General features: G+C 38.7%; 1 protein-coding gene across 2 annotated transcripts in view; it reads left to right on the forward strand.

Annotated features, from left to right (window-relative positions):
- lama2 (laminin, alpha 2) overlaps positions 1 to 25,698 on the forward strand; it is a 351,505-nt gene that overhangs the window by 66,032 nt on the left and 259,775 nt on the right. For both annotated transcript variants that reach the window (XM_051960749.1, XM_051960750.1), the window contains exons 4-8: positions 12,535 to 12,586; positions 13,885 to 14,075; positions 20,304 to 20,483; positions 20,868 to 20,957; positions 24,519 to 24,636. In XM_051960749.1, the coding sequence (XP_051816709.1) occupies positions 12,535 to 12,586; positions 13,885 to 14,075; positions 20,304 to 20,483; positions 20,868 to 20,957; positions 24,519 to 24,636 (631 nt within the window). The remainder of the gene's footprint in view (positions 1 to 12,534; positions 12,587 to 13,884; positions 14,076 to 20,303; positions 20,484 to 20,867; positions 20,958 to 24,518; positions 24,637 to 25,698) is intronic.

Genomic DNA, 25,698 nt, shown 5'->3' on the forward strand with positions numbered 1-25,698 from the left:
AGGTTAATGACAATATGTTGTTTAAAAGATTTAAAGCTTTTTTAATGATAAAACAAAATATATAACTATAAATAGTTCAATTTAAATAAATATTTGATATGAGCATAAATTGTAAAATATGTTTCAAAATCTAATTCGGAGTAGCCCTGTGATAGACTGGTGACCTCTCCTAGGTGTCCCCTGTCTTCACCCTAAGTCAGCTGGGATAGACTACAGCCCCCCAGGACCCGAGTGCATACAGAGCAATATTTTCTCTTGCCTTTGTGGACTATTGTGTTAAATCCTCAAGCTTGGAATTTTGCTGTCGCCATGTTAGTCTTTTGAAAATGACGAAAATGACCGAGACATGGATCTGACTGGAAAAGTCAAGGACACTGCACAAAGTGATATAATAACAACCTGTCAATCACAAGGTAGCCCCACCCTAAAACATACCCTGCTTTTTTTGTCTATTCTACTTTAAATTCAACCAGAATTTACCAAATGAACAATATGCTGTACTGAAGGAGACATGAAACTAGCGACTGAGACCATAAACTCAATAGGAAAATGTTTACTGACGTAGCAAATCAAGAGAGAAATAGGGTTGTTTTCTCATTGACTTCTGTACAATCTCACTTCTTTTTGCAATCAGCGGAGTCACAACCTACTGGCTGTTAAAAAGAATGCAGGTTTAAGACACTTCTGAGTTGGCTTCAAACATTCAGATCAGGATGCTACGTCTCATTTTTGCACACAGTCAGTGGTTACAGTTTGTAGTATTAGCAAAGCATATAATAGTCACAGTAGCTAAAGCTAGGTAAGGGGCCTGCTTCTCGGGTCCTGCTATGGTTGTTCTTCCTCTGTTTCGCTGTTAGAGAGGTGCTGCCTTGTGGGATTTTGAACTCAAGCACAGAGTGCTGTGCTGTGTTCACGGTACCCTGAAAACAATGATAACAATAATAGAAAATTGTTTGCAGTGTTATTAGAGTCTTTTGCACATCTCTACCAATAAGTGACTAACCAGAGTGGCAAAATGTAGAGAACAGAAACTTGAAATTATAGCAAATGGTTGTGCACTCAAAGAGCAGAGTCCTTCATAAACAAACAAACCATAAAACTCTGAATGTTAACATCTCCTTTTTCAACAGTGTAATCTTCCTTTTACAATCTTTCTATTACTATGGTGACGCTAAGCCGAGACACAGACGGATGGATGGATGGTGGAAGTTACAGAATGACTCTGCTGTTGTCAATGCAGTGTATTAAGCAGAACCAACACAAAACAATTGCAATAAAATAAATAGTTAGATTTGAATGCTAATGTAGCATGAATATTGTGGTATTTCATTTCACACTTCTATTTTTCTAGTTAGAAGGGAAAAATAGAATTAAAGTAGTAGCAAAACTGTGGAGAGCTTCAGTGATCTTTTTTTCACCAATTAACACCTACGTACCTTCTAATTATACCTATAGACAGAAAGTATAGCAACAGTCATTTTGACATGTTCATGTCTTCAGACTCATCAGTTACACCTTTCTCAGTGTGGTGCAGCTGCTGAATAGTTATTCAGCCTTAAATAGTCTCACCAATACACAGACACACACAACCACATTATTTTCACTCTTATCTTTGTTCCAAAGGTAAAATTCATGCACAGACAATGAGATTTGCTTCGTAGTTTTACTCCGCCAAGGAACGCAGTGGAGTTATGTGATGATGGGCGTTGATTTGACTGTCTGTCTGTCTGTCTGTCTGTCTGTCTGTCTGTCTGTCTGTCTGTCTGTCTGTCTGTCTGTCTGTCTGTCTGTCTGTTTGTCTGTTTGTCTGTTAGCAGCATTACTCAAAAATGGATAAGCAGATTTGGATGAAATTTTCAGGGAGGGTCAGAAGGACCAAGTGATTAGATTTTGGCGGTGATGTGGCTCATTGTCTGGATCCACGGATTTATTAAAGATTTCTGTATAATTGTGAGATAGCGACATGGTGTCACTGTATCTATGACAACAAATGAACACTACATCAGTTACCTGCTGACAGTCACATGACTGCGATCCTCCCACAAATCGAATGCTGTGGACTTATTGGGACTTTTTCATCGAAAATGATTCAAAGAACAATTGAGTCCCATCAATTTTCGCCGCCCACTACATATTTAAGTGACACGATTCGGTATTAGTACATAACGTACACATGAATAACACAAGCCTGTGCTCAGCGCAAAGTCATTTTGTTTTTGGGTACATCTATATTAAATGGCCACATTCTATGTTGTTGTGATTTCTGATCATCAATAACTAATAAGAAAATGCTGCATTTCTGACAGCGCCAAAGGGGGAATGAACAGCCTTGGCAGAGTACTGCATCATTTTCTTGCTTTTTCATGTCACCTATAATGTAATCTACACTATTACAATGAATTTGGCATTTGTTTAATAGATGCTTTGAGTAACTTGTTAATAAATTGTTCAAGTGAAAAATGGTTTCAAAAGTGATTTTGAGTTAGGACTGGGCAATATAACTGGAAAATCTCTAACATTTAAATGTTTTATTTTGGTCGATAATGGTAATTACTGAAATTTTTAATGACCTATTTCTAATAAAGACCTTCAGAAAAAGCTTCAGAATTTAGCCACTTTCGCATGTTTATAAAGGTACATAGATCATAATTTAAATGGCAACACAACATTGAAAAACACCTTTACATAAATTTGGACAGATAAATAAATAGTGATAAATAAGGTAAGTTGCTACACTACACTGAGGTAAAAATTCTTAGTGAGCGGTCATTACTTGGTGTCACCAGACAGAGATTCCACACCTGCCTTCAAGTCTATCCTGATGTCAAGTCTGTCAGCTCTCAGTGCTAACTCATGTTGCTTAGGTGGAGATTTTGTGGAGCACAGGATTCTGAGTGTTTTTAGACCATAAAACCTGTCCCACAAGAGCAACCACTGGTACGTGTCGATTGAAGTCTCGAAACTAGAGTACTAGCATGCCTATGGGGACTTACACAGCCATAAAGAGTTTGCGTCTGATGCATTTACATGAAACTATCAGTCTATTAAGTTTCTTTTGGGCTAATTTTGATTAAGTGGCACAATCATTTTATTGTCCAGGATATTGTGGCTGTAGTTTGTTAGTGCCAAAAAAGAATCCTGAAAGAACTCATTTCAGTTTCCTCATAGTCCTATTACTACAGTCTCACTGACGTCTGTTTAGAGCATTGTTCATTTCAGCCCAACTGATAAATCTGAAATTTGCAGCATTGCCATTATGTCAGTGTGAAGATATGGTATTTGTACATTTCCAGCTTCATTTGAGAAGACTAAAAACTACCCTCTTGTCATCAAGTACCTGTTCAGTACTTTAGCTTAGCATGGTCGGTGACACTGGAGTGATTGCCTCTATGTGTGAATGTGTGAAAATGTGCATGCTCTGCGTATATGCATGTCTGAGGTTTGATCAGCGCAACGGAAAGCTATTTACCCTCCAGTGCACTGAATTTCCCTTGCGACCACAGTCATCTCACTCAGAAAATGACAGTGTGTGTGTGTGTGTGTATGTGTGTGTGTGTGTGTGTGTGTGTATGTATGTGTGTATGTATGTATGTGTGTGTGTGGTTATCGCCTGTGACGTCACCACTCTCATTTTCCATCTTGTTATTTTCGAGCCTCTCTGGACAGAAAGACTAAATAATGACAAAGAGTTGGGGATGGGGGTCCACGTGTGTCACTGTGTGTGTGAAGAAGATGGTTGATGTCTGTGTATGTTCTTAATCTTCTTTTTAAATGAATTCTGGAATCGTAATTCTGCATGATGATGCATCTGACGTGCTACAACAGTCCTCTGTAGAGATCCATGGAAGAGGGTTGAGCATCATTTCTGTCTTTGTAAAAACTTAGTTTTTAAGTTGTGGTTATTGCAGTGGTTTAATGTACACATTTAACAAAACTTTTCTTAATTTTCAAAAAGTCACTATTTTTGTTATTGTTGAGCTATTAAACGTCTGCCATATCAAACTAAAAGTTTTTCAGCCATGCCATGTGAAATCTTGTGTTGCCTTTGGCACTGGCAATAACATGCATATAAATTAAGAAATTACTAGTAAATGTATCAGGACTGTTGGCCACGAGGTGCTAAATTTGCCTTGCCATGGCAACAATCTTTTTTCAGCTTCAGACAGAATTCAGTTACATTGCAGTTATTATGGAAACGCAGCGATCAGTTTGATTGATGGACTATGGTCGAATCATGCACCAGCTATGCTCTCTTGGAAAATTTCCAAAAACTTGCTAAAGCACATGTATACATGCACTACCATTCAAAAATTTGGAGTCACCCAGACTATTTCATGTTTTCCATGAAAACTCACACTTTCATTCATGTGCGAACATAATTGCACAAGGATTTTCTAATCATCAATTAGCCTTTCTACACCATTAGCTAACACAATGTAGCATTAGAACACAGGAGTGATGGTTGCTAGAAATGGGCTTCTGTATCCCTATGTAGATATTCCATTAAAAACCAGCCGTTTCCAGCTAGAATAGTCATTTTCCACATCAACAATGTCTAGACTGTATTTCTGATTCTTTTTATGTTATCTTCATTGAAAATAAATGCTTTTCCTTCAAAAATAAGGACATTTCTAAGTGATCCCAAACTTTTGAACGGTGGTATGCACTATATGGAAACGAGTTTATAATTGGCAACATTGACTCTGCACATGCACAATGTATCCACAATGATTGAGTCTTAACCTTGAGAACTATGATCAAAATTAATAAAACGAAGTAAATTTTTTTTTTTCATAAAGTGCTCTATGAAAGATCTGATACAGATGTTTGAGTCTGGAGTCTCACAGCTTTCATGCTGGCTTGGAAGAAAATGGCATATCCATCTTATTGGACACATTTTGTGTGTTAAACGGTATTTTCTTTTTGGAAATGGTTCTGTGAAACTTACATCATAGTGGCATTTGGCAGCGTAACTTCCCTTTCTTTACTTTTTATTATAGAACAAACGCAACAAATATAACAGTATTATGGTCAGTGCTTTTAGCATCAGAAAAAATGTCTTCATTCATAACTGAGAGGACATAAATTAAACATCTGTTGTACCCAATGAAACTTTGTTGGTTTATTGTTTGACAGTAGCTTGAGCCAATGCAAGAATGTGGGAGAGATTGCAGCATCTGGTGTTTTGTGTAGACTAAAGCCTATTTAAAAGCTTAAGGCCAAATTACGACCCAGTCTGTGAGCGAGCGCGTTAGTGTGTATAGGCATTTTATTTTTGTGTGTGTTTTTTTTTTTGGCTGTTCAGACAGAGAGGCAGACTTAAAGAGAATGGATTTCAAATGGCTGTTACACAACAGGCCATGTCTCTGTTTTATCCAGAAGCTCATGTCAGTATATACTGCAGCCTATTTACTGTTTAAGTCAATGTGAATGAGTAATTTGTCTGTTTTCCATATGTCATATTATGATGTATGATTAAATTATTATTATTTACACCATATTATTTCTTCTGGAATTTGGGCAGATATGAAGCTCTTCTTGTGCTATACTCAAGGCTTCTCCTCAGATTGTTTTTAGTGACAGCTCAGTGGAGAAGTAGAAAGATTTTGCGATGAGATAAGTGAATGGCTTCACTGAATGTCTGCTGCTTGCTTGCATGCATTTAGTTTGGCAGTCAGAGATGTGGGATGATTCATTCTATGTCGAACTGAGCCAACAGCTATTTTATTAGTCCAGTGAGATTTTAACACGTTTTCATTTGAAGAGACTAGTCTGCATACCAGCTCTGTTATTCTGATGGCTTGTCCACCTGTGTGTGCATAATTGTGTATATGTGTTTATGTCTGAGTCCTAAAACGTTGTTTTATGATTTTGGGGCATGTTTTTATTTCATGCCTCTCATTCTGATCTTATGCCACTTGGTCTCTGATCAGTCTTTTGTTCCTTTGTACTTGAGTTGACTGGAATACTAACTGGAATTGGAGCCTGATGCCAGTTTATCAGGCCAGAGAGATTTTAACACGTTTCCATGTGAATGGCCTGTAAACACCAGCTGTTCACTAAAACCGCTGTCACTGTGTGTCCAAATCACTGTGAGACAAAATGGATTCTTCACAGTCTATTTAATTGTAAGCAACCCAACCATACTGGAGACAGAGCTTAAACGGACTGATTGAGCATTAAAATAAACATTTTAAGTGCTCATTTGGCTGTTGCGCTCAAATATCTTCCAAAAGCTGTAGCCTGGCACATCATGACTACTTTCTGTCAAGTATGTTACATGGCAACAGTAAAGTACTTGAGAACTTTGTGGAAATCAACAATGATTTGTATAGTTTTGAGCAATAAACTTGTATGTGAGATTCATAAAAGGACACACCAGAGGCTTAGCAACTGCTAATGAATACTTTTGCCTCCGCTCCTCTGAAGTCTCAACAGTTGTATATGCAGTGTATTAATAATTTAAATGAGGCAGTCTTTCTTTTTTAGAATTACAGAATTATTCATCAGTGCAAAAATAAAATCTGGGAAAAAAATGAATCAGTGATTGTATTAATGTTTAACTTTAACACTAACTAAATTTGTTTAGAGCATATGTGCCCTCCTTTGAGATAAAACAAGTACTCACATGAAAAAACAAGAAAAGCACTCAGAGAGTGCAGTACTCCGCCAAGGCTTCTCATTTAACATATCATTTCTGATTAATGAAATCTTTAAGAAAAATGACCTTGTGCTGCTCACAGGCATGTGTTATGCATGTGTATGTAATATATTTATACCAAATTGAGTGTTAATTACTCTTATAAAGGTCTGTTGATCAGTACATCAATTTTCACAAGCCTTTGTTTTACTACTGTTAAAATAACGGTTCACTTCAGACTTTTATTGTGAAGGTGTATTTTTTAATGCTACAGGCTTTTATTTTGTAACCATTCCAGCGGCACAGAAAGTGTTTATCTTAGAAGCGTTTTCTTGACATGATGAAGACGCTGCCGAAAAGTCCGAAAATTCACATAAAGATGTAAGAAAACAGTTCCACGCTATTGCTGTCTAGCAAAGGATGTGTCTAAACTTAGAAGCATGTAGATGCAATGGAGACAAGCTCTTACGGTGTTTGTGAAGAAAGGAGTGAAGATGAATTTGTGGTCAAAATAAGGCTTACGGCTAAACATAAATAAAAGCTTTGTGAAACATCAGGAGCTTCACCACTGTCTGGCTGGGGTTTGCTACATCACGTGACCTAAATATGTAGCAGGCAGCAGGAATTGATGGGACTCAGAAACCAGTTGTACAATATACCAGAGGGCATAACCAGGCCATGGGGCTCTTTAGCGTCTGCCATTATCTTCGGCAGGTGCGGCACAGAAAGCAAAAATGGGCAGTAACGAAAATGACTTGTATTTGGTGCTGCTTGGTGATCCTTTGAAGTTATAAGTTGCCTTTTAATTTTCTCCTACTACAAACTAGTTGGTATAGATTGAATACCAGTATCACCCTTTAACTTGTATACTTTGGATAAAATGAAGGCATGAAATATGTAACGTCAGTAACGTGTAACGTCAGTAACGCATGTAACGTCAGTAACAATATTTTACAAGAGTTAAAGAAGCAGTTGATAGTTTTAATATATACTAAGACAAAGGCTAGTTGCCTTCTCTAAAAATAGGGGGCAGCACCTCTTTACTTCCATGTTTAATAGGCCTCATTAGGCCTAGATGACAGCACTTATCAGTCTGTTTTACTTCCTGTTCTTTGTCTTTGGTTATTCACATGCATATAATCAGTTTGAAGATTTTCAGCCATCAAAATCCAGGAACATTGGCCATAATCAGGCAAGAAACAAACTTAAACTGATGAAATGAGCAATAAGAACAGATCAGGGAATAATTACAGCCATTTTGCTGAATTTTATGAGGAATAAGAGTAAACTATAGCTACAGGTCTATACAGGAAGCACATGTGTGATAGGCATACAGATAATTTGTTTTAAGTTACTGAATTGCATTCTAAACCAACAAGTTATTAAAGGGAAACTTTGATTTTTTTCAACCTGGGGTCTGTTTTCATATGTCATTTCATACATGTGAGTGATGGAGAAATGAATTTTCGACATAGCTCCAGTATTTAGCCAGGCAGGCAGCTTAGCAGCTCAGCTAGCGAAAAGTATGAGGCAACTTACCCCCCTCCCCCGCGTCAAAGTCTGCCCTAACGTGCTTTTTTCCCCACACTGACCGGCTCGGACCGGTGTTTTAGCGGAACGAGATTTGCTTTCTAGTGTCCTGAGATTTGGATGCAGACCACAACAAAGAGCGATCGCCAAGTAATGTGGAGGTTTTCGTTCACTTCTCATCTCTAGTATGTTGTGGGACACTCGTTGAGACTATCCGAGCCGGTCAGTGTGGGGAAAAAAAGCACGTTAGGGCGGACTTTGACGCGGGGGGCAAGTTGTCCCATACTTTTCACTAGCTGAGCTGCTAGCTGAGCTAGGGTTAGGGTTAGGGTTATCAGCTGATCCGTTCAGTAAAACATTGTTCATGTTGTTGGAAGTGTTCCATCCATTACTGTCCATGCATTTGTCCATTTTGTGTATTATTATGTAATCATTATGTACTTTCACAACCAAGTATAGGTTTAGGTCAGCCAGAAACATGTCTATATACTTAGTTTGTCATACAGTAAAAATTTTGAAGTGTTAATGATGAATAGAGAGCATCTAGTGAGACATCTTTCCATGCTGCGAAATTGTAACGTCAGTAACACGTAACGTCAGTAACACACATTTTTACAGATAAAAATGAATTGACTATCAATTTTGGAAAGGAACGTATTTTGCGAATTAGTAGACATGTATGCTTTCAAATGATATCACTATCAGTTTTCACCTCTTCCTAGTTGGAGGAGAAATTTCAAATAAAGTTGACTAAATTTTTGTCATGCCTTTTTTTCGTAACGTCAGTAACGCATGTAATGACAGCCCTGGCTCCATACATGGAAGTGATGAGGAAAATTTGATAATGCTGTCAGAGCAAATGGTGCCCAAGTATCACAGACACATAAGTTCAGAAACCAGTATTAAATAACACAGGAGCAACTGTGACATTTATCTCAAAAAATGTAACGTCAGTAATGACGGAATTGCCCAAATGAGGATGCCAGGCCAGTCTACTAGGAAGACGAAGGAAGCAGCACACAAACCACCACTACCGATCATCTTTCTCATCAATGCCAGATCCGTCTAACAGAATGGATGACCTAAAACTACAAATCTCTTGTGAACAAACTCACACAGGACTGTTGCATTTTGCTTATACTTGGGACTTGGATGCATTCACTCATCTCTTGATGTTGCCATGGACATGACAGGATGCACATATTTCACTGGGACAGAAGCAAAAACTCCAGTAAAACCAAATCAAGGGGATTGTGTATTTATATTCACAACACTTTTCTTGTGACTTGGAGTACCTGACAGTTCAATGCAGGCCCATTTACCTTCCGGGTGAGTTTACCGTTGTTATATTCACAACTGGTTACATTCCACTGGATGTTAACGCTAGCAGAGCCCTAAACAACTTGCACAGCACCATAACCTCACAACAGAGCACATATCCAGGGGCAGCTCATATCATAGCTGGGGATTTTTTTACCATGGTGATTCAAAGACGGCTTTCCCTAAATTTGAGTAGCACATCACTTGTTTGACTAGAAGGCAGAAACAACTTATTCTAACACCAAGAAAGCCTTTAAATCAACACCACTTCCACACTTAGACCAGTTGTCTGTACTCTTTAACTCCAGCATACATCCCCCTCAGAAGAAAAGCTCAACCCACTGTAAGAATTGTAAAAACATGGCCTGAAGGAGATTTCTAGTAGCTAACTGGCCAAGGAACTTAAGTGTTTCTTTGGCCACTTTAAAGTGAAAACAGCAGACACCACACCCTCACCAGCCTCAGACAGCTACATGCTCTCTGCGATGGAGCATGAAGTGAGGTGTGTGCTGAGAGCAGTGAATCTGAGGGAAGCTGCTAACCATGGTGGTATGTCAGGATTGGTACTGGATGACTGTGCAGATCAGCTTTCATCACTAACATCTTCAACATTTCCCTTCCTGGACTACCAACACCACAGCAGCAGTAAAGAAGGCACAGCAGCAACTCCACTTTCTGAGAATCCTTCGGAAAAAAAAACAACTTACAGGTAAAACTGTAAGTTTTTTTTTATTTTTAGCTGCCTATCTGTTGAGAGCATGCTGTATCACTCTCTGGCTCCCCTGCTGTTCAGCAGTGGACAGGAATAACCTCCAGAGGATCATCAACACAACACAGAAGATCCTCGGCTGTTCACTGCTTTCTATTCTATTCTATTCTATTCTATTCTATTCTATTCTATTCTATTCTATTCTATTCTCTGTGTATATAGGTTATATCTAGAAAGTCCCTGCAAACAACTACCGACAGTCATCTGCACTATTGCCTTTGTAGCATAGTTGAGTCATATGGGGCCACACTCTCAATGACTTGGTGAAAGTTGTCAGGTGTCACACCCCTTTGCACCCCCACTGGCCTTGCAGTGGCAGGGCAATTGTCCTTGCATTGTCACCACACTGCTGCCTGAACTTGCAATTGTCCTTTGGCAAGTTATATTTTTGTACTTAAATTTCTAAATATTACCTTCAGGTCAACAAAATTTCTTGAATTAAAAGAATTATTTAAACTGAATTTCACTGTCCATTGCAGCCACATAACATTAAATAATGGATCGTCCAGGTCTCCCATTCCCAAGCCGCTTGTATGCAGACTCTTGTGTATTAGCAGATATAGAAAGTGACCTAACATTGGTCTAAAGGAGATGACCAAGACACTGGATTTGAACTGTTTGAATAGTGGTAACTCTATTGGAATGATACTGCATTTTGCAAGTCTGTTTGAGATATCTTAACTTTTCATTTATTTGATGCTGGCCTATTTTTCCACTTAAGACATTTTCTGACTTCATTGTAGGCAGAAATAACAATGCCTCAAACAAAACCTGATGAAACCTGCAGATATCCTGGTACTTTTCGATTTTAGTTCTTGCAGTAGAAAAGAATCAAAACAGAAAATACATTTTCAAAATCTCTTTGAAACAAGAGTGTGGCCAATTAAATTCAGTTCAACATGAGCTCAGCATAAACGTACAAACCTGACAGTAAATGTCATAAATATGAGATAACATTTATTTACTAGCTGTGTGGTTTCTCACAGGCGGGTTATTGCTGTGGTTGTTTGTTGATACTGTGTTGAGCATTAGAGTTAAAAAAAAACAAACTCTCATCTGATCCACATCTGATCAAAACACAGAATAAGACACATTGCGATGCTCCACATACAAGCCTCATACGCTGCAGTAGCTAGCTGTGTTGATCTATGTTTAGCTGCTGGAGCTGCCTAACTGTCCCAAAGTTGTCACCATATTACAAGCTACCACAGAAAGCTCTCTTTCTCACACTCTCACACAAACACACACAATCATGTCCTCGGCTTGAATACAGGTAACAGTGACTCTTTGTAGGAGGTTTGAATGACTGCTATAAGGTTACTCTAAAAGACACTTTTACTTACACACACACACACACACACACACACACACACACACACACACACACACACACACACACACACACACACACACACACACCAAGCAGCTTTCTCACTTTTCTAATTGCTGCAATGTGACACTGCTTCCCACATCATGAGAAGAAAGAGGGATGCACTTGCAAAGAGAAAGGATGCGGTAAAAGACAGGGTGGTGAGGAGACAGGAGAGAGAGAGTTGGCATTTGACCTACATCTAATGTTTGTATCTATATGCATCTATCTGTCTGTCTAGTGGGCTAAGTGTGTCTGCTCCTTAACATATCTATCTGCCTTTGTGATCAGTAGTTGTGTTGTTTGAATATTAAAGCCCATTGCAAAATCAGATGTTTCAATAACTGAAAAATATATAGTCCAACATTCTACAGTGTCATCCATGTGTACAGTTTGATCAAATCCAAGTCTTCACAAACAACACACACTCTGGTTAGTTATGGTGGTGCTCTGCAGCAGAAAACAAGACTATAAACCAGATCACTGTCAACATCTAATCAATTAGTCTTTGTGTCATTTCTGACCTTCCCTGAAAATGTCATCCAAGTCCGTTTTAATATTAGTATAATATTAGTAATATTGCGAACAGACAGACAGACAGACCAACACAGATCGTCACATAACTTTGTTGCATTACTTGACAAAGTAATAAAGGAAATGTTGAATTTCTGAATTTGAATCAGCTCCCCCGGCTGAATTATTATCATGATGTTCATTATATTATGTTCATAATAAGTTCTGAACATAGAATGTTATATTATGTTCATTCTAAAATCAGTGATTTTTGACACATCGCTTTAACAATGTTTATGCAAACCAGTATGAGCAATAAAATCATAGCTGCTTCTGAAGGTGTCAGTATGTTATGAATTTTTCTCTCATACATTTAATCTTCTGTGTTTTCAGGTTTTCCAGATTGCTTATGTCATCATAAAGGCAGCCAATTCACCTCGCCCAGGTATGCATTCTGCCATATTATTTGTATTTCGACAGCAGCATACAGTTTCATCATTGCTGCTTTGATATAAGGTCAGGCAATGACTGTGACTGAAGTACAAGTTACAGATATATTTTCTGCTAACAGCTAAATGCCATGATTAAATTCTTTTGAGTAAATTCAATACAGTACATTTTTACTTCTGTCTTGATGTGCAGATGTTAAAGTTTGAAACCAAGCATTCAAAACATCAGTAATTGTCTGAATATCTGTTGGCATCTGTTACTGTGTTTTCCTAAACAAGCACCTTTTGACATCATTATGTGAGTATGTGCACAGCTATGCTTAAACACAATTTTCATAAAGGTACAGGAGTCGGCTTTTGTATACGGAGAGGTTGCATTTAAAAGGAAAAGTTACACAAGTATTTGCCAAAGTTTGTTGTCTCTCATGCTATGAATAAACAACTGCCCACTGGAAGACTAGTCCACAAGATTAAAAGTCAAATGACAACTAGGTTAACAGTAAGAGTGAAGGGTAATTAATTAATGTCAATCAAACTGTTGTTTGAGAACCAAATTTACAACAAAAGAAAAAGTTCCTTTGGGATTCTGGAATTTTCCAGTAGTAGCCATTTGCTGTATATTTGCTTAAAAACTATGATTTTTGAAAAGTACAAAATTTGTAAAATAAGTGAGTTATAAACTATATTATGAGTGCTATATCTTTGCAAATTCTTATTATCACTCTGTTATTCATTGAGGATTGAAAGTTTATTTAGATTATTATTTGAAATTATTGTGATCAGTGTAGTGTATTTGATGCTACAGTATGAGCAGATATAATGATGGAAAGATTTTGTGTTTCCGTGACAATTATGGTGATAAAGGCCAGCATGATGATGACATTGAAAGTGAGTTGTGCTTGTATGCAAGAAGTGTCTTTTCTTGTCTTTGTTTAGTCTTGTTCCTTTCATGTGGTGTAACAAAAGGTAGTTGCTATGTTGTATGTTGATTCTGTAAGCTAGAGCACTGGCTCTTCATATATATGCATATATACTCTGTTGAGTGCTATCTAATATATTTGTTTTTTCCATTAACTGGGCTCCATTTACTTTGCAGTCAATCAGTCCAACATCATAGTTTTTAAATGTTATTGACAAATATGGAATTTAATATTCTGTCAATATTCTATGTATATTAAGGAGTATCACCGAACAGAGGCTTGGATGTCCATCATTATGTTTATTGATCGCATGTCCACATTACACATTTAAAGCATTTCGTCAGTAATTCCTCCACCGATATTTTTGTCCACAGGTAATTGGATCTTGGAGCGTTCAATAGATGGTGTGACTTTTGAACCCTGGCAATACTATGCTATAACAGACACTGAGTGCCTGACAAGGTTCAATATAAATCCAAGGACGGGACCTCCATCCTACACCAGAGATGATGAAGTTATTTGCACATCCTTTTACTCAAAGATTCACCCGCTGGAGAATGGAGAGGTAACACTGGAAGTTATTACACACTGTAGACTCTAATTGGGTTGAGTTCAGGGTTGACAGGATTTTGGCAGTCGGTTGGGCTGACCAAGGCTTGGATACATGCATTGAGTCAGATTTGGTTGAGGTGGAATAGGTTGGGAGGGCATTACAATGAGTTAGATTAAGATGGGTTTACCTAAATTGCACAAAGCTATGACTGATTTATTGTATTACGCTGTCTGGGCTCTTCTCAAAGCATGCAGAATTTGACAATTCAACCAGCATAGAAGCTACAGAAATGCACTTGCTTGCAGTCCTCCAATAAGCCAACAGTGCATCATCCCGTAGAGTTCATGCTGATTTGTTGGAAAGTTTGCTCGAACTGGAACATGTTTCCTTTTGGTATGACGAACAATGCACGTGTTTATATACGCTGCTAGTGACTGCTGATGCAGCAGGACTCAGATTCACTCTTTTTTCTGCAACAGAGGTAAATTCAAAAGGACCCACAACAATACAAACAGAAACAAAACTGACCTAAAGTTATATTCAGGTGGCTTCAGACAGCTACAGCATGTTGTAGCTCTGTACAACACCAGTGCAGGTTGGTTAGAGATTTATGTTGATGTTGGGTGCACTGGGTGGGTGAGTAGGGTTAAGTTGAATCGGGTTGAATGTTGTTTAGTTGAACTGTCTAGAATTGCTTAATTTCTTCAACTAAGCCCTGCATGGCATTCCTTGCATGGAGAAGGCGAGGAAGAACATTTCCAAGTAGGCAGAGATCACAGTCAAGTTGGCAGGATGGGTTTTGAAACCCACTGGCTGCGAGACACATATGACGATCTGGGAAGCAGTAGTTCACTAATTAGAGGGAATGAAGGGTAGGTGTGCATGCAGATAATGATCAGGTAAGTAAATTATGTGCACTACCGTTCTGTAATGTTAACCAATGACTGGAAAAGAAGTTTATGATTTATTTTTTTAAAAAGCACTCACACTGACACACATGTGCACACAACTGTTTACTGCTTTGTTGCTTTGATCAGCCACATGTGATTGCATCCAGTACGACCAGCAAGGCAAGCCTGCTGTAACTGACATTAATAAAGAGAAAAGAGGACTGCAGAACACACACAAACAAACTCACATATACACAAATGTGCAGTGAAAACAAATTAATCACACATTTACATCCCACACAGGACTCTAATTGTAGATGCCTGTCTGAATGTGTGCATGCATTTTCAAGGGTGCTGCTGTGTGTTCTTGCACGTCTGCATACATGCGTGTTCAGCGTGTGTCTTCTTGTGTGCCTTTACTGTATGTGCTTGTGTCCTGCGGGGGAGCGCCTGAGGGGGTGCGAGCTGGGAGATGTCAAGAGCTGCAAGTAACGACGGAGGTGTCTGGATTTCTGTGTACATGTGTGTGTGTGCGTGTGTGTGTGTGTGTGTGTGTGTGTGTGTGTGTGTGTGTGTGTGTGTGTGTGTGTGTGTGTGTGTGTGTGTGTGGTTGACAGCTCCCGAGCCGTCTGATCACAGTGAAACCATAATGAGTCGTAGGCGATGTGTCACAGCAGCGCACACACATTCACAATGTCACCCCACCACTCATCACACACACACCAGCACGCACACATACACAACCAGTACCTTTGTTACTTCCAAGTTTGCAGCTTACACCCATCAAGTATTCCCCTTTGACGCAAAGACACACGCACACACACCCGCAAGCACGAATGCACACACACACACACCCACACACCCACACACCCACACCCACACACACACACACACACACACACACACACATACACACACAGAGTCAGCCCACTGCAAGACTTTTTTTTACAGATGCCAAGTCCTGCTTTTGGCCACATTATTGAGACAGACAGATGGACAGTCAGACAGGCAGGCAGACAGAACCTCACACTTATTATGTGGCTGCATGTTGATTATTGGTGATAGAGAATATAAATGATTGCTTCTCCCACTTCTACACTGATTCAGAGTCCCATATTGTTCTGCTTTGCAACAAATTAATGAATGTTTGTCTTGTCCCACAGTGTCTTTCAAGGTTTCACAGTGACTGTATAAACCTTAGTTTTAGTCCTGTTTTAAGCAATCTGTTTCAATGTTTGTAGCTTTAATGCAGCTGAGCTGCTGTTGTCCATGGTCCCTTCAGAAAAAAGACTCTCTCTGCATCTGTGATTGACATGAAGGAAACAGCGCAGTGTAGAACTGCAGCTTCGCAGTAGTTCTGAAATATCTTCTAGTTAATAGAAAGTCTTGATGGGCAGTATTTCAGTTTTATAGGCATATAGGCATATTTCAAACTCATTCCACTGTCTAACAACAGAAACTATGTAAATTAGGCAAGTGAGGAAACTTCAATCAGATTTTGGCTATAATAAAGAGTAGAAAGAGTAGAAGAATAGCAAACAGGTGTAAACATGCTGTGATCAGGTTGCAGTAAAGCACAAAAGATGCCATTCAAACAAAATAACCCACACAGTCTTTGTTTATTGGCTTCAACTTAAAGTTTCCCCATTTTCTGATTGTCCCGCAGTTTTACACTTTCCACAGAGCTGTGACCTGTAGGAATATGATCAAAGCCAACGCTAACGTTACCCACATAACCGTCGCAACATCCATCCATCCATTATCCATACACCACTCAGTCCTCTGTAGAATTGCAGGGGGGCTGGATGGCAGGCTCACCTGGAAGCAGTGCGCAGTGAGGAGGCAGGAATTTGCAATTGTTCATTTTGATAATTATTACTTACTCAGTTTTCTGTGTGGAATCTGGATAAATCTGGACTCTTTAAAAGGTGTCAGACTGTAATGTTGAGGGGGAGCTAGAGGAATGACAGTAGTAAGCTTTTATTTTGTGGTTCCAGCTTCATAAAACTCACAAAACATTGTAAAAATGGATTCTCATCATCTGAGACCTTCAAGGTAATCCTTTGCTGGCACCATATAAGGTTTGAGAATTAGTTCCTTAACAATCTACAGCAATAATTAATGTAATTTATCTTCCTAAGAAAGACATATCATTGCTATAGTATTAACCCCTGAAGTGTTGGACTCTTATTTTGCATTGTGGACTATACCTTATCAGTTATTTTCCCATTGCAGGATGTGTTATTCTCTATTGTATTAAATATATAATGTAAATGTGGCAGAAAAAACCTTTGAAATATAAAATTAGCAATGAGTGAGCTGAAAAAATTCCATTGTCATAGTATGGAGTAAAAAATCACAGAAATACACTCTTGATAAAGAAATAAAATAACTAACAAGCATGATTAGGGTTGTTATAGTTTTCCTTGGGATTTGTGAAAGGTTTTGTCTGTTTTTGATGTAGATGTACTGCAATAAATGCAGATGCCGCAGATTTTCTGCTTAATCAATGATATTGAAACAAGAGAGCATGATTAGATCTTCTAGTCTGTGAAGAATTGAGCTCTTTCATGTTGTGGAAGGCTGCGTTAAATTTTCCACTGATAAATTATGTTCTGTTTAAATTGGATGCTCCCATAAATAAATTGTGATTGTCAGCAGTAGCAGAGGAATCTTACAATCATGCTTTTTTCTTATTCAGTGTTTAATGGCTGTGTAGCGGGTCAGCTCACCCTTTGGTTAACTGTGCTGATGGTATGTCCCACTTTGGTGAGACTGGAAAGATAAAATACTATTCACTGATCTGTACTGGTGGGTGGATACTGTAGGCATCTGGTTTTATTGTGTATTTTTACCTCCGCCAGGAGGTTATGTAATCACCGGAGTTTGTTTGTCTGTCCGTCTGTGTGTGTGTGTCTGTCTGTCTGTCTGTCTGTCTGTCTGTTTGTCCGTTAACAGCATAACTCAAAAAGTCATGGACGGATTTTCACCAAATTTTTACAGGATGTCTGGAAGAGCAAGAGTAAGAATCGATTAGATTTTGGAGGTGATCCGAATCACCGTCTGGATCCAGGAATTTTTTGAAGGTTGAAGGACAATTGAGAGATGGCCTGGCGGCCATCTCTCAATTAGGCATCCTGTAAAAATTTACATCCTGTAAAAATTTGGTGAAAATCCATCCATGACTTTCTGAGTTATGCTGTTAACAGACAGACAGACAGACAGACAGACAGACAGACAGACAGACAGACAGACAGACAGACACACACACACAGACGGACAGACAAACGGCATGGTGGAGGTATGCGCTCTCCGAGTGCTTTTCTAGTTTTCTATAACTTCAGCCTTTTTGTGGTGCTTGCATGTGTTTGCATTTGCCAGAATATATTTTTTAGTGAACAGTACCTTTTTCAATAATTTCCAATGAAGTCATCATCTGTTGCTTTACTGTAATTTCAGTACCAATCTCCATGCTAAGGCTTTGGCTTTAATCCCTCATGAACTAAACTGATGTTACAGCTGTAGTGCTTGAGAGTGAGAGCTTGAGATAGCACAGAAAGGAGAAATGAGAAACACTGTAGTGAAGCACACATTGTTTGGAAACAAAGCATTTCCATTAAATATTGTAAATTTGTACTTGTGTTGGGCTGCATGGCAGCTTGGTGGTTAGCACTTTCGCCTTGCAGCTAGATTCGGCCTTCCTGTGATCTTTCTGCATGAAGTTTGCATGTTCTCCCTGTGCATGCATGGATTTTCTCTGGGTTCTCTGGGTTCCTCCCACATTCCAAAAGCATGCTGAGGTTAATTGGTGATTGTAAATTGTCCGTAGGTGTGAATGTGAGCGTGATTGTTTTGTCTGTACATGTGACCCTGTGATTGACTGGTGACCTGTCCAGGATGTCTTCTGCCTGGGATAGACTCCAGCCCCCCATGACTCTAATGAGGATGAAGCAGTGTATAGATAATGGATGGATGTACTTGTGTTTCATTCACACTTTGATCAGTTGCTCAGTTGTGTGTGACATTTTAGTGTTCATACATTTCAGCAAACTACTAAAAGACAAGAACACCATATAATTCTGTAAATTCGATGCAGAGTTCGACTGAAAATACAAACAATTCTACGAATGTGCAATAAATTACAAACTGGGAGCAGCCAGATACAAATTAACCCCTTAAGCTTCAGTGTACCGCCGGCGGTACACTTACTAATTTGCATAGGAATTTCAAGAATGTCCGACGGCTGCAAACACAATTATACAAACACTATACGCCGATGGAAAGCTTAGATTCTCATGAATCCGCCGGTATAAACCACTTTCAGATGCGATTACCACAGCGGGTGAGAAAAACACATTTGTCCGACAAAAACAAATATTCATCCATCCGTTCTCTATACACGGCTTCAACGCACACAGCGCGACTCACATTTCCGGGTTTATTATTACACATAAAAAAAAATTCCACAAAAAATGGCCATAATCCAACCTTTTACATCCAGATGACACAAGCCAGTAAACTATTTTATCCAAAACATGTCCTGAAGTCGGTATAAAATCCCCGAATCGGTCATTTTCAAGGAAATGCACCTCGCGATGCCCGTCCAATATTCCCTGTATTTTTCGTAATTTTTTTATTTAAAAATAGAATATTAGCGATTTTTTGTACTGAAAACGACTGGAATTGACTGCAGCTTAAAGGGTTAACTCCCTGGTGGACAGTCCAAGCTTGATTTGTGTACATTTTGTGAGGAGCAGGACAATCACCATAGTTCCACTATGAACTATGGGCAAGTCCCTACGAAAGGTCTGCACACATGCAGACTTACAGAAAGGGCACATAGTAGTGTCAGAGTTGACATCAGAGCCTTTATAGACTTGATGATTTGACAGTGGGACAACCTGAAGCTGTCTGTGAGAGTAGAGACAGAGATTGGGCTCTTGGCAGCATCAAACTGCTTTCCTCCTATTCCATCCTAAAATTCACTTTTAACCCATTTTAGATTAGTAGCCCTTTAATCAAACATATTACAACTCAAGCATCTTTTGGAATTTTATGTATATTATTACCACTTACAACAAGTAAAAACGGGGGAAAGACCACTAATAGCATATATCTCAAAACAGTAGCCTTATATTTTCTCAAATTTAAGAGTAAATGCAACCAATACTATCTGTTGCTGCTCATTCTTGATCCACTTACACTTTTTTCCCCTTTGGCTAATCAGAGACGGTTTCTTCTATCCACCCCTGTAAACAAACTAAAAGCACCATGAAGGTGCTTGTCTTAGCCACATGTCTTAATGTTACTCTGTTGTTGCATGTCAGTTTGACTGTTGCTCTGTCTATAGATCCATACGTCTCTCATCAATGGTCGACCGAGTGCCGATGACCCGTCCCCGACCCTGCTGAACTTCACCTCTGCCCGCTACATCAGGCTAGTGTTGCAGCGAATCAGAACACTGAATGCTGACCTCATGACTCTGACACTCCACGACCCCAAAGATATTGATCCCATTGTGACAAGACGGGTGAGGCTCAGAATACAGACATGCCACTTCTTTTCTTTCATTTATTTTTTTTTCTGTCTGGAAAGTATGGGAATCTGATTACAACATTTTACACACACACTCTCTCACACACACACGCACACACACACACACACACACACACACACACACACACACACACACACACACACACACACACACACACACACACACACACACACACACACACACACACACACACAGTCAAAACATTCTTTGTTTAGTGAGGTTAAAGTTGAATCTCCACTAACATGAGAGTACAGAGTGTTGCTTGCATGCTTTCATTTTGCCTCCTGATCTGTTGTATTGGTCATTAACACTGAAGCAGTCATTCTAACGTGTTGGTTCTCTCCTCCTCTGTCTCAGTACTACTATTCCATTAAGGACATCTCAGTTGGAGGGATGTGTATCTGTTATGGCCATGCCAAAGCCTGTCCACTCAACACTGTTACCAAGGTAAAATATGTGGCTTTCTCTTTCTCTCTCTCGGTCCAGCTGACAACACCATCATGTTAATGGAGCTCTTCCATTGTGCTGAACAGCAGCAAAGAGAGCCCTCAGGCATCAGCTTTTTGTTCATTGCCTTAAATCAGACTTTCGATGTGTGTGTGTGTTTGTGTCTGTCTGAAGGGGACACAGGTGACATAGTGAAGCGTTGTCTCTTGTGTCACTTCAAACAGCGGATTGTTTGATACCAGACACCTGATCTTTCTCTGGTTCTCCCATACCACCAATACCACCACACACACATGTACAGTCTTGCGCCCTTTACATGTCCCGAGGCTGAACCAAGGAGTTTGAGATGTGGCGCTGGTGTCTGGTCCCTTGGTGATGATGTCAATGGCAATAAGTGATTTCACTGGCGTGCAGAGAGCTTCACTTTTTTTTTTCTTCTCTCTCTGTCTGATTCCCATCAAAGTGAAAAACATTTGCTTCTTGTTTTAATGGCTTCACATATGGCCAACATGTACAGTTTAGAAGATATAATCACTTTTAAATATAAGATTTCAGGTACTGTACAGCCACACACACACACACCCACACACACACACACACACACACACACACACACACACACACACACACACACACACACACACACATGTGTGTGTTCCATTTTGGATTTCCATTGTGGAAGAATGCCATGAGTGTGTTCAGCTTTTATATCTGCCAAAGTGGGCTACTTTGATGAGTCAAAAGCTTCGAATACATTTTGCTTTCTAAATTGATTTTTTTTAACTTCATTTGTTTATTTGTTCCATGCTTTCATTTCAGAGTACAATGAAAAATTAACATGCATAATTTCCAATAAAAACCTGGAAAAATTGGATTGTTCTAAAGCTTTTGACCAGTAGTGTATATATGCAATACCTTGTGTTTTCACTACATTTTTACTAAATTAGTAAGCATTCAATTATTTACATTATTTCTCAAGTCTAAAGGTGGCACATTAATGTTAATGTATTTGTATGCATTTATGTGTTTTATGCATTTACACATATGTGGCATTCTGTTTTACTTACCTGTGACTTGGTAGAAAGTGTCCCCTGCTGTATGTTCCCACAAACCATTTAGCTCCTCGACTTTGATGTAAGTTCAAACAATTCATGCAGCAAGTCCTGGGCAGACTTTCAGAAAGCAGAAAAGGTGGAGACCTGGGAGATGATTTGTTGATGATCGTCAACAGAACATTTGTTCAGATGCATGCTCAGCACAAAGGCAGTCTGAAGCTGGAGCTGTACTGTTGAGTCTCAGATAAAAGGGGCAAATTTACTTGTGCCAACAAATCCAGACTTGGCTCTGGCTGGGCTATTGTACTACTCTCCTCTCAGTTAAATCTGGCACCCTCACCACATCAACCAATTTGCAGAAAGTCCTAAATTGAATTACTGAACCTCAAAGTTGGCAAATATCCTGCTACACTCTGCTTTGACTGTGTTTAGTTTCAAATTTATTTCTCTCCTGGGAGAAGAATAGTGAACCCAATTGCTACTAACAGAAAAATCTTGAAAGGGAACCAACTTCTTTCATTGCAGTTGGCTCTCCTGTGAATACATTGGTATTTGATAGCCTTTCAATAGGTCATGCATGTCAGTAATTACCTATTTGCAGCCCTCTATTTTTTACATTTGTGTGAATGTTTCAGTGTCATACAATAGTACACAAAGAAGACAATTTCCTTACCCACTCACAAATATAACAACATTTTTGTAGTGTATGATACTGAATGAGAATATATTCACAAAATAAAAGATTTTATGAGTTGGTGTAGAATTTCACATTGCAACAGTTATAAAAATAAACCCAACTATTCGGGATCAAGCAGTCAAAAGACAAACAGGTACAGCTTTACTTCTAAAAAATACCTTATTTTAGCCACCAAAATGTATCAAAAATGCAAATCAATGAAAATACGCAAATCTAGTCAATAACCTCCACTTTAAAAGAGATCAGCCAAAGAGAACTCCACTTGATATGTACTCTAGTATTGGAGCAATTTAGCTGTATGTGTTCAAACCGAAAACCAATTATTAAGAGAAGAATTGATACAGATAACCACATGCAAGGATTGACTGGATTTGTTCCTTACAATTTTTGTATATGAAACCTCTCAGGGCTGAATCTGTGTTTTTGGGATTGTCATCACAACAGTGCAGTTTCAATGTGAAAATGTTTAACAATGCTGACTATCCATTATGCCAGTGTTGTAAGTAACATTAACAATGTCATATGGACACAACTAATTTTCAGTGCATAGGGTCTTTTAACTGCCTTTTCTCTTTACCAAATTGGCATGCTTCCACAGCAGATATAGTGTCACAAAGGCAAAGGAAAATAGTAAAAGCAGCTTATTTTGGATTTGGTTGTTGAAGAGACTGCATGAATATTTCCATATTTCTAATTCGCTTGTATTGCTGTGGGTATGTCTCTGTCACACCAGCATAAACTTTTGCTTTATATTTTGAAAATTTAAAAAGTAGCGAGCTGAAAGGGAATCTAAAAGGCACCTTGAATGTTGTGTGTATACATATATATGGTTTTCATGTTACAATGTGAAATGCCTCAAGATGACTTATGGTTTGAACTGGTACCATATACACTACTATTCAAAAATTTGGGGTCACCCAGACAATTTCATGTTTTCCATGAAAACTCATGTGCTAACATAATTGCACAAGGATTTTTTTTAACCTCCACCCCTATGTAGATACTCCATTAAAAATCAGACGTTTCCAGCAGGAACAGTCATTTACCACATTAACAATGTCTGGACTGTAATTTCTGATTCATTTAATGTTATCCTCGTTGAAAAAAAAATGCTTTTCTTTCAACAATAAGGAGATTTCCAATTGACAAAAAACTTTTGAACAGTAGTGTAAATAAAACTGAATCGAGTTAAATTGAATTGAACTGACTTGAATTGAAACAAAATCTGGGCCTTCTTTGTGTGGAGTTTGCATGTCTTCACTGTGCCTGCATTTGTTTACACAAAGTTAAAAATCACTACTACTTCAAAACTCTAAGCCTGTTTTACTGAAGGTATGGCCAGTACACCTGACACCACTATCACTGTAGGTGTGGTTTCACATGCAAAGGGCCACAATTGATCAGTCAAAAAAGGTAAGCAATAGATTTTAACTCAGTGCAATTTCTTGAAATGAAGGGCTCTCGTTCTTTAATTATGTCAGAACAATCTCTGCAAAGTTAAAGAGAGATGGTTGACAACCTTCAGCATTTCTGTAGTCCAGGAAAGCATATGGTTAAGCATGCAGTACAAGCTCCTTTTGCTTGGAATTCAACAGATTTGAAGAAGAGGTGGCTTCAGTAAAATTTTTATTTGCCATGACTAAGATTGTTACCATGTTTAACACTTTCCTAAAGATCAGCTTTCAGGAAGCACAAGATCCATTTAATTTAACACACCTCACGGCTGACAAATGTCTGAAACTTACAGCAGTACTGTTAATGCATATGTATCATGTATTTGTGTGTGAATCTGTGTCTGTGTCCATATAGAAGTTCAGCTGTGAATGTGAACACAACACATGTGGGGAGAGCTGTGATCATTGTTGCCCAGGTTACCACCAGCAGCCCTGGATGGCAGGAACCTTCCTCACTCGACATGTCTGCGAGAGTAAGAAACAAATTGCCTACTTCAATTCTACACATCACCCCACTACCTTACATAAGTTCATCCACAACACATTTCCTCTTAAACAGAAACAACATGTGATTCATCAGATTACCTTGACTTGGAAATACCATGTTTATTGTAATGTAGCATGCTATAAGTTCCCTCGATTGTCTGTTTGTAGAACTTTGTGCAATATTAATACAGCAGAACCACAACTTAGGTACATGCCATCTACAAACATGAACTGTGAAGCAGTGAACTGAAATTTACATTCTTCCCAGCCATTCAGAATCACTCTTTGATCTAAGACTGTATAAAGCCATCAAAAGTCACCTTTGCATCCATTAACCTTCATCAACGATGTAGCAGTAGAAAGATGAGGTTCGAGGCTTCCACCTGTCATCATAAAACTAAGGTTAAAATGTGTAATCTTCATTTTATTTCACACAGACTACACCTTCTGAAAGGCTCTGTAGTCTTAGTGACCTGATAACTGCTTCTGCTGCCTTGATACTGACACAACATGACCTGAGGGATGAAGGATTCTGACTGGCACAATAGTTAAAGAACCAACTATGACATACTCAAACCATTCAGGGAAGGACCCCAATGTCTGAACAATTTATAGTTTGCACAGCATGAATGGATGTTATTACAACAGGTTTAATCACCTTGGTTCACAATTGTTGTTAAAAATGATATAAAGGAAGGGATAAAAAAAACTTTTTACTTGAAATGTGGCATCCTATGGAGGACTTTCTTGCACTGAGGGCATCTTAGTAGAACATAGGGGGCAGTAGGGCTGCATGATAATGGGAAAAACTGTCATGATATTTTGTTTTTCTGCGCTAAATATTGTGATATAAAAAAATATGGACAAATACAGACAAACCAACACCGATCGCCACATAACTCTGCCACATTCCTTGAGGGAGTAAAAATGAATCGTTCTAGATGCCTTTTGATGTAGAATATTGGCTTTTTTCAAGTGTGAACTGTTTTGGAAACATCCTCATATGGTGTAACACGAGCAAACACATTTGAAGTAGTTTTTTTTTATTG

The sequence above is a fragment of the Acanthochromis polyacanthus genome, chromosome 16 (genome assembly GCF_021347895.1).
Source record: "Acanthochromis polyacanthus isolate Apoly-LR-REF ecotype Palm Island chromosome 16, KAUST_Apoly_ChrSc, whole genome shotgun sequence".
Classification (NCBI taxonomy): domain Eukaryota; kingdom Metazoa; phylum Chordata; class Actinopteri; family Pomacentridae; genus Acanthochromis; species Acanthochromis polyacanthus.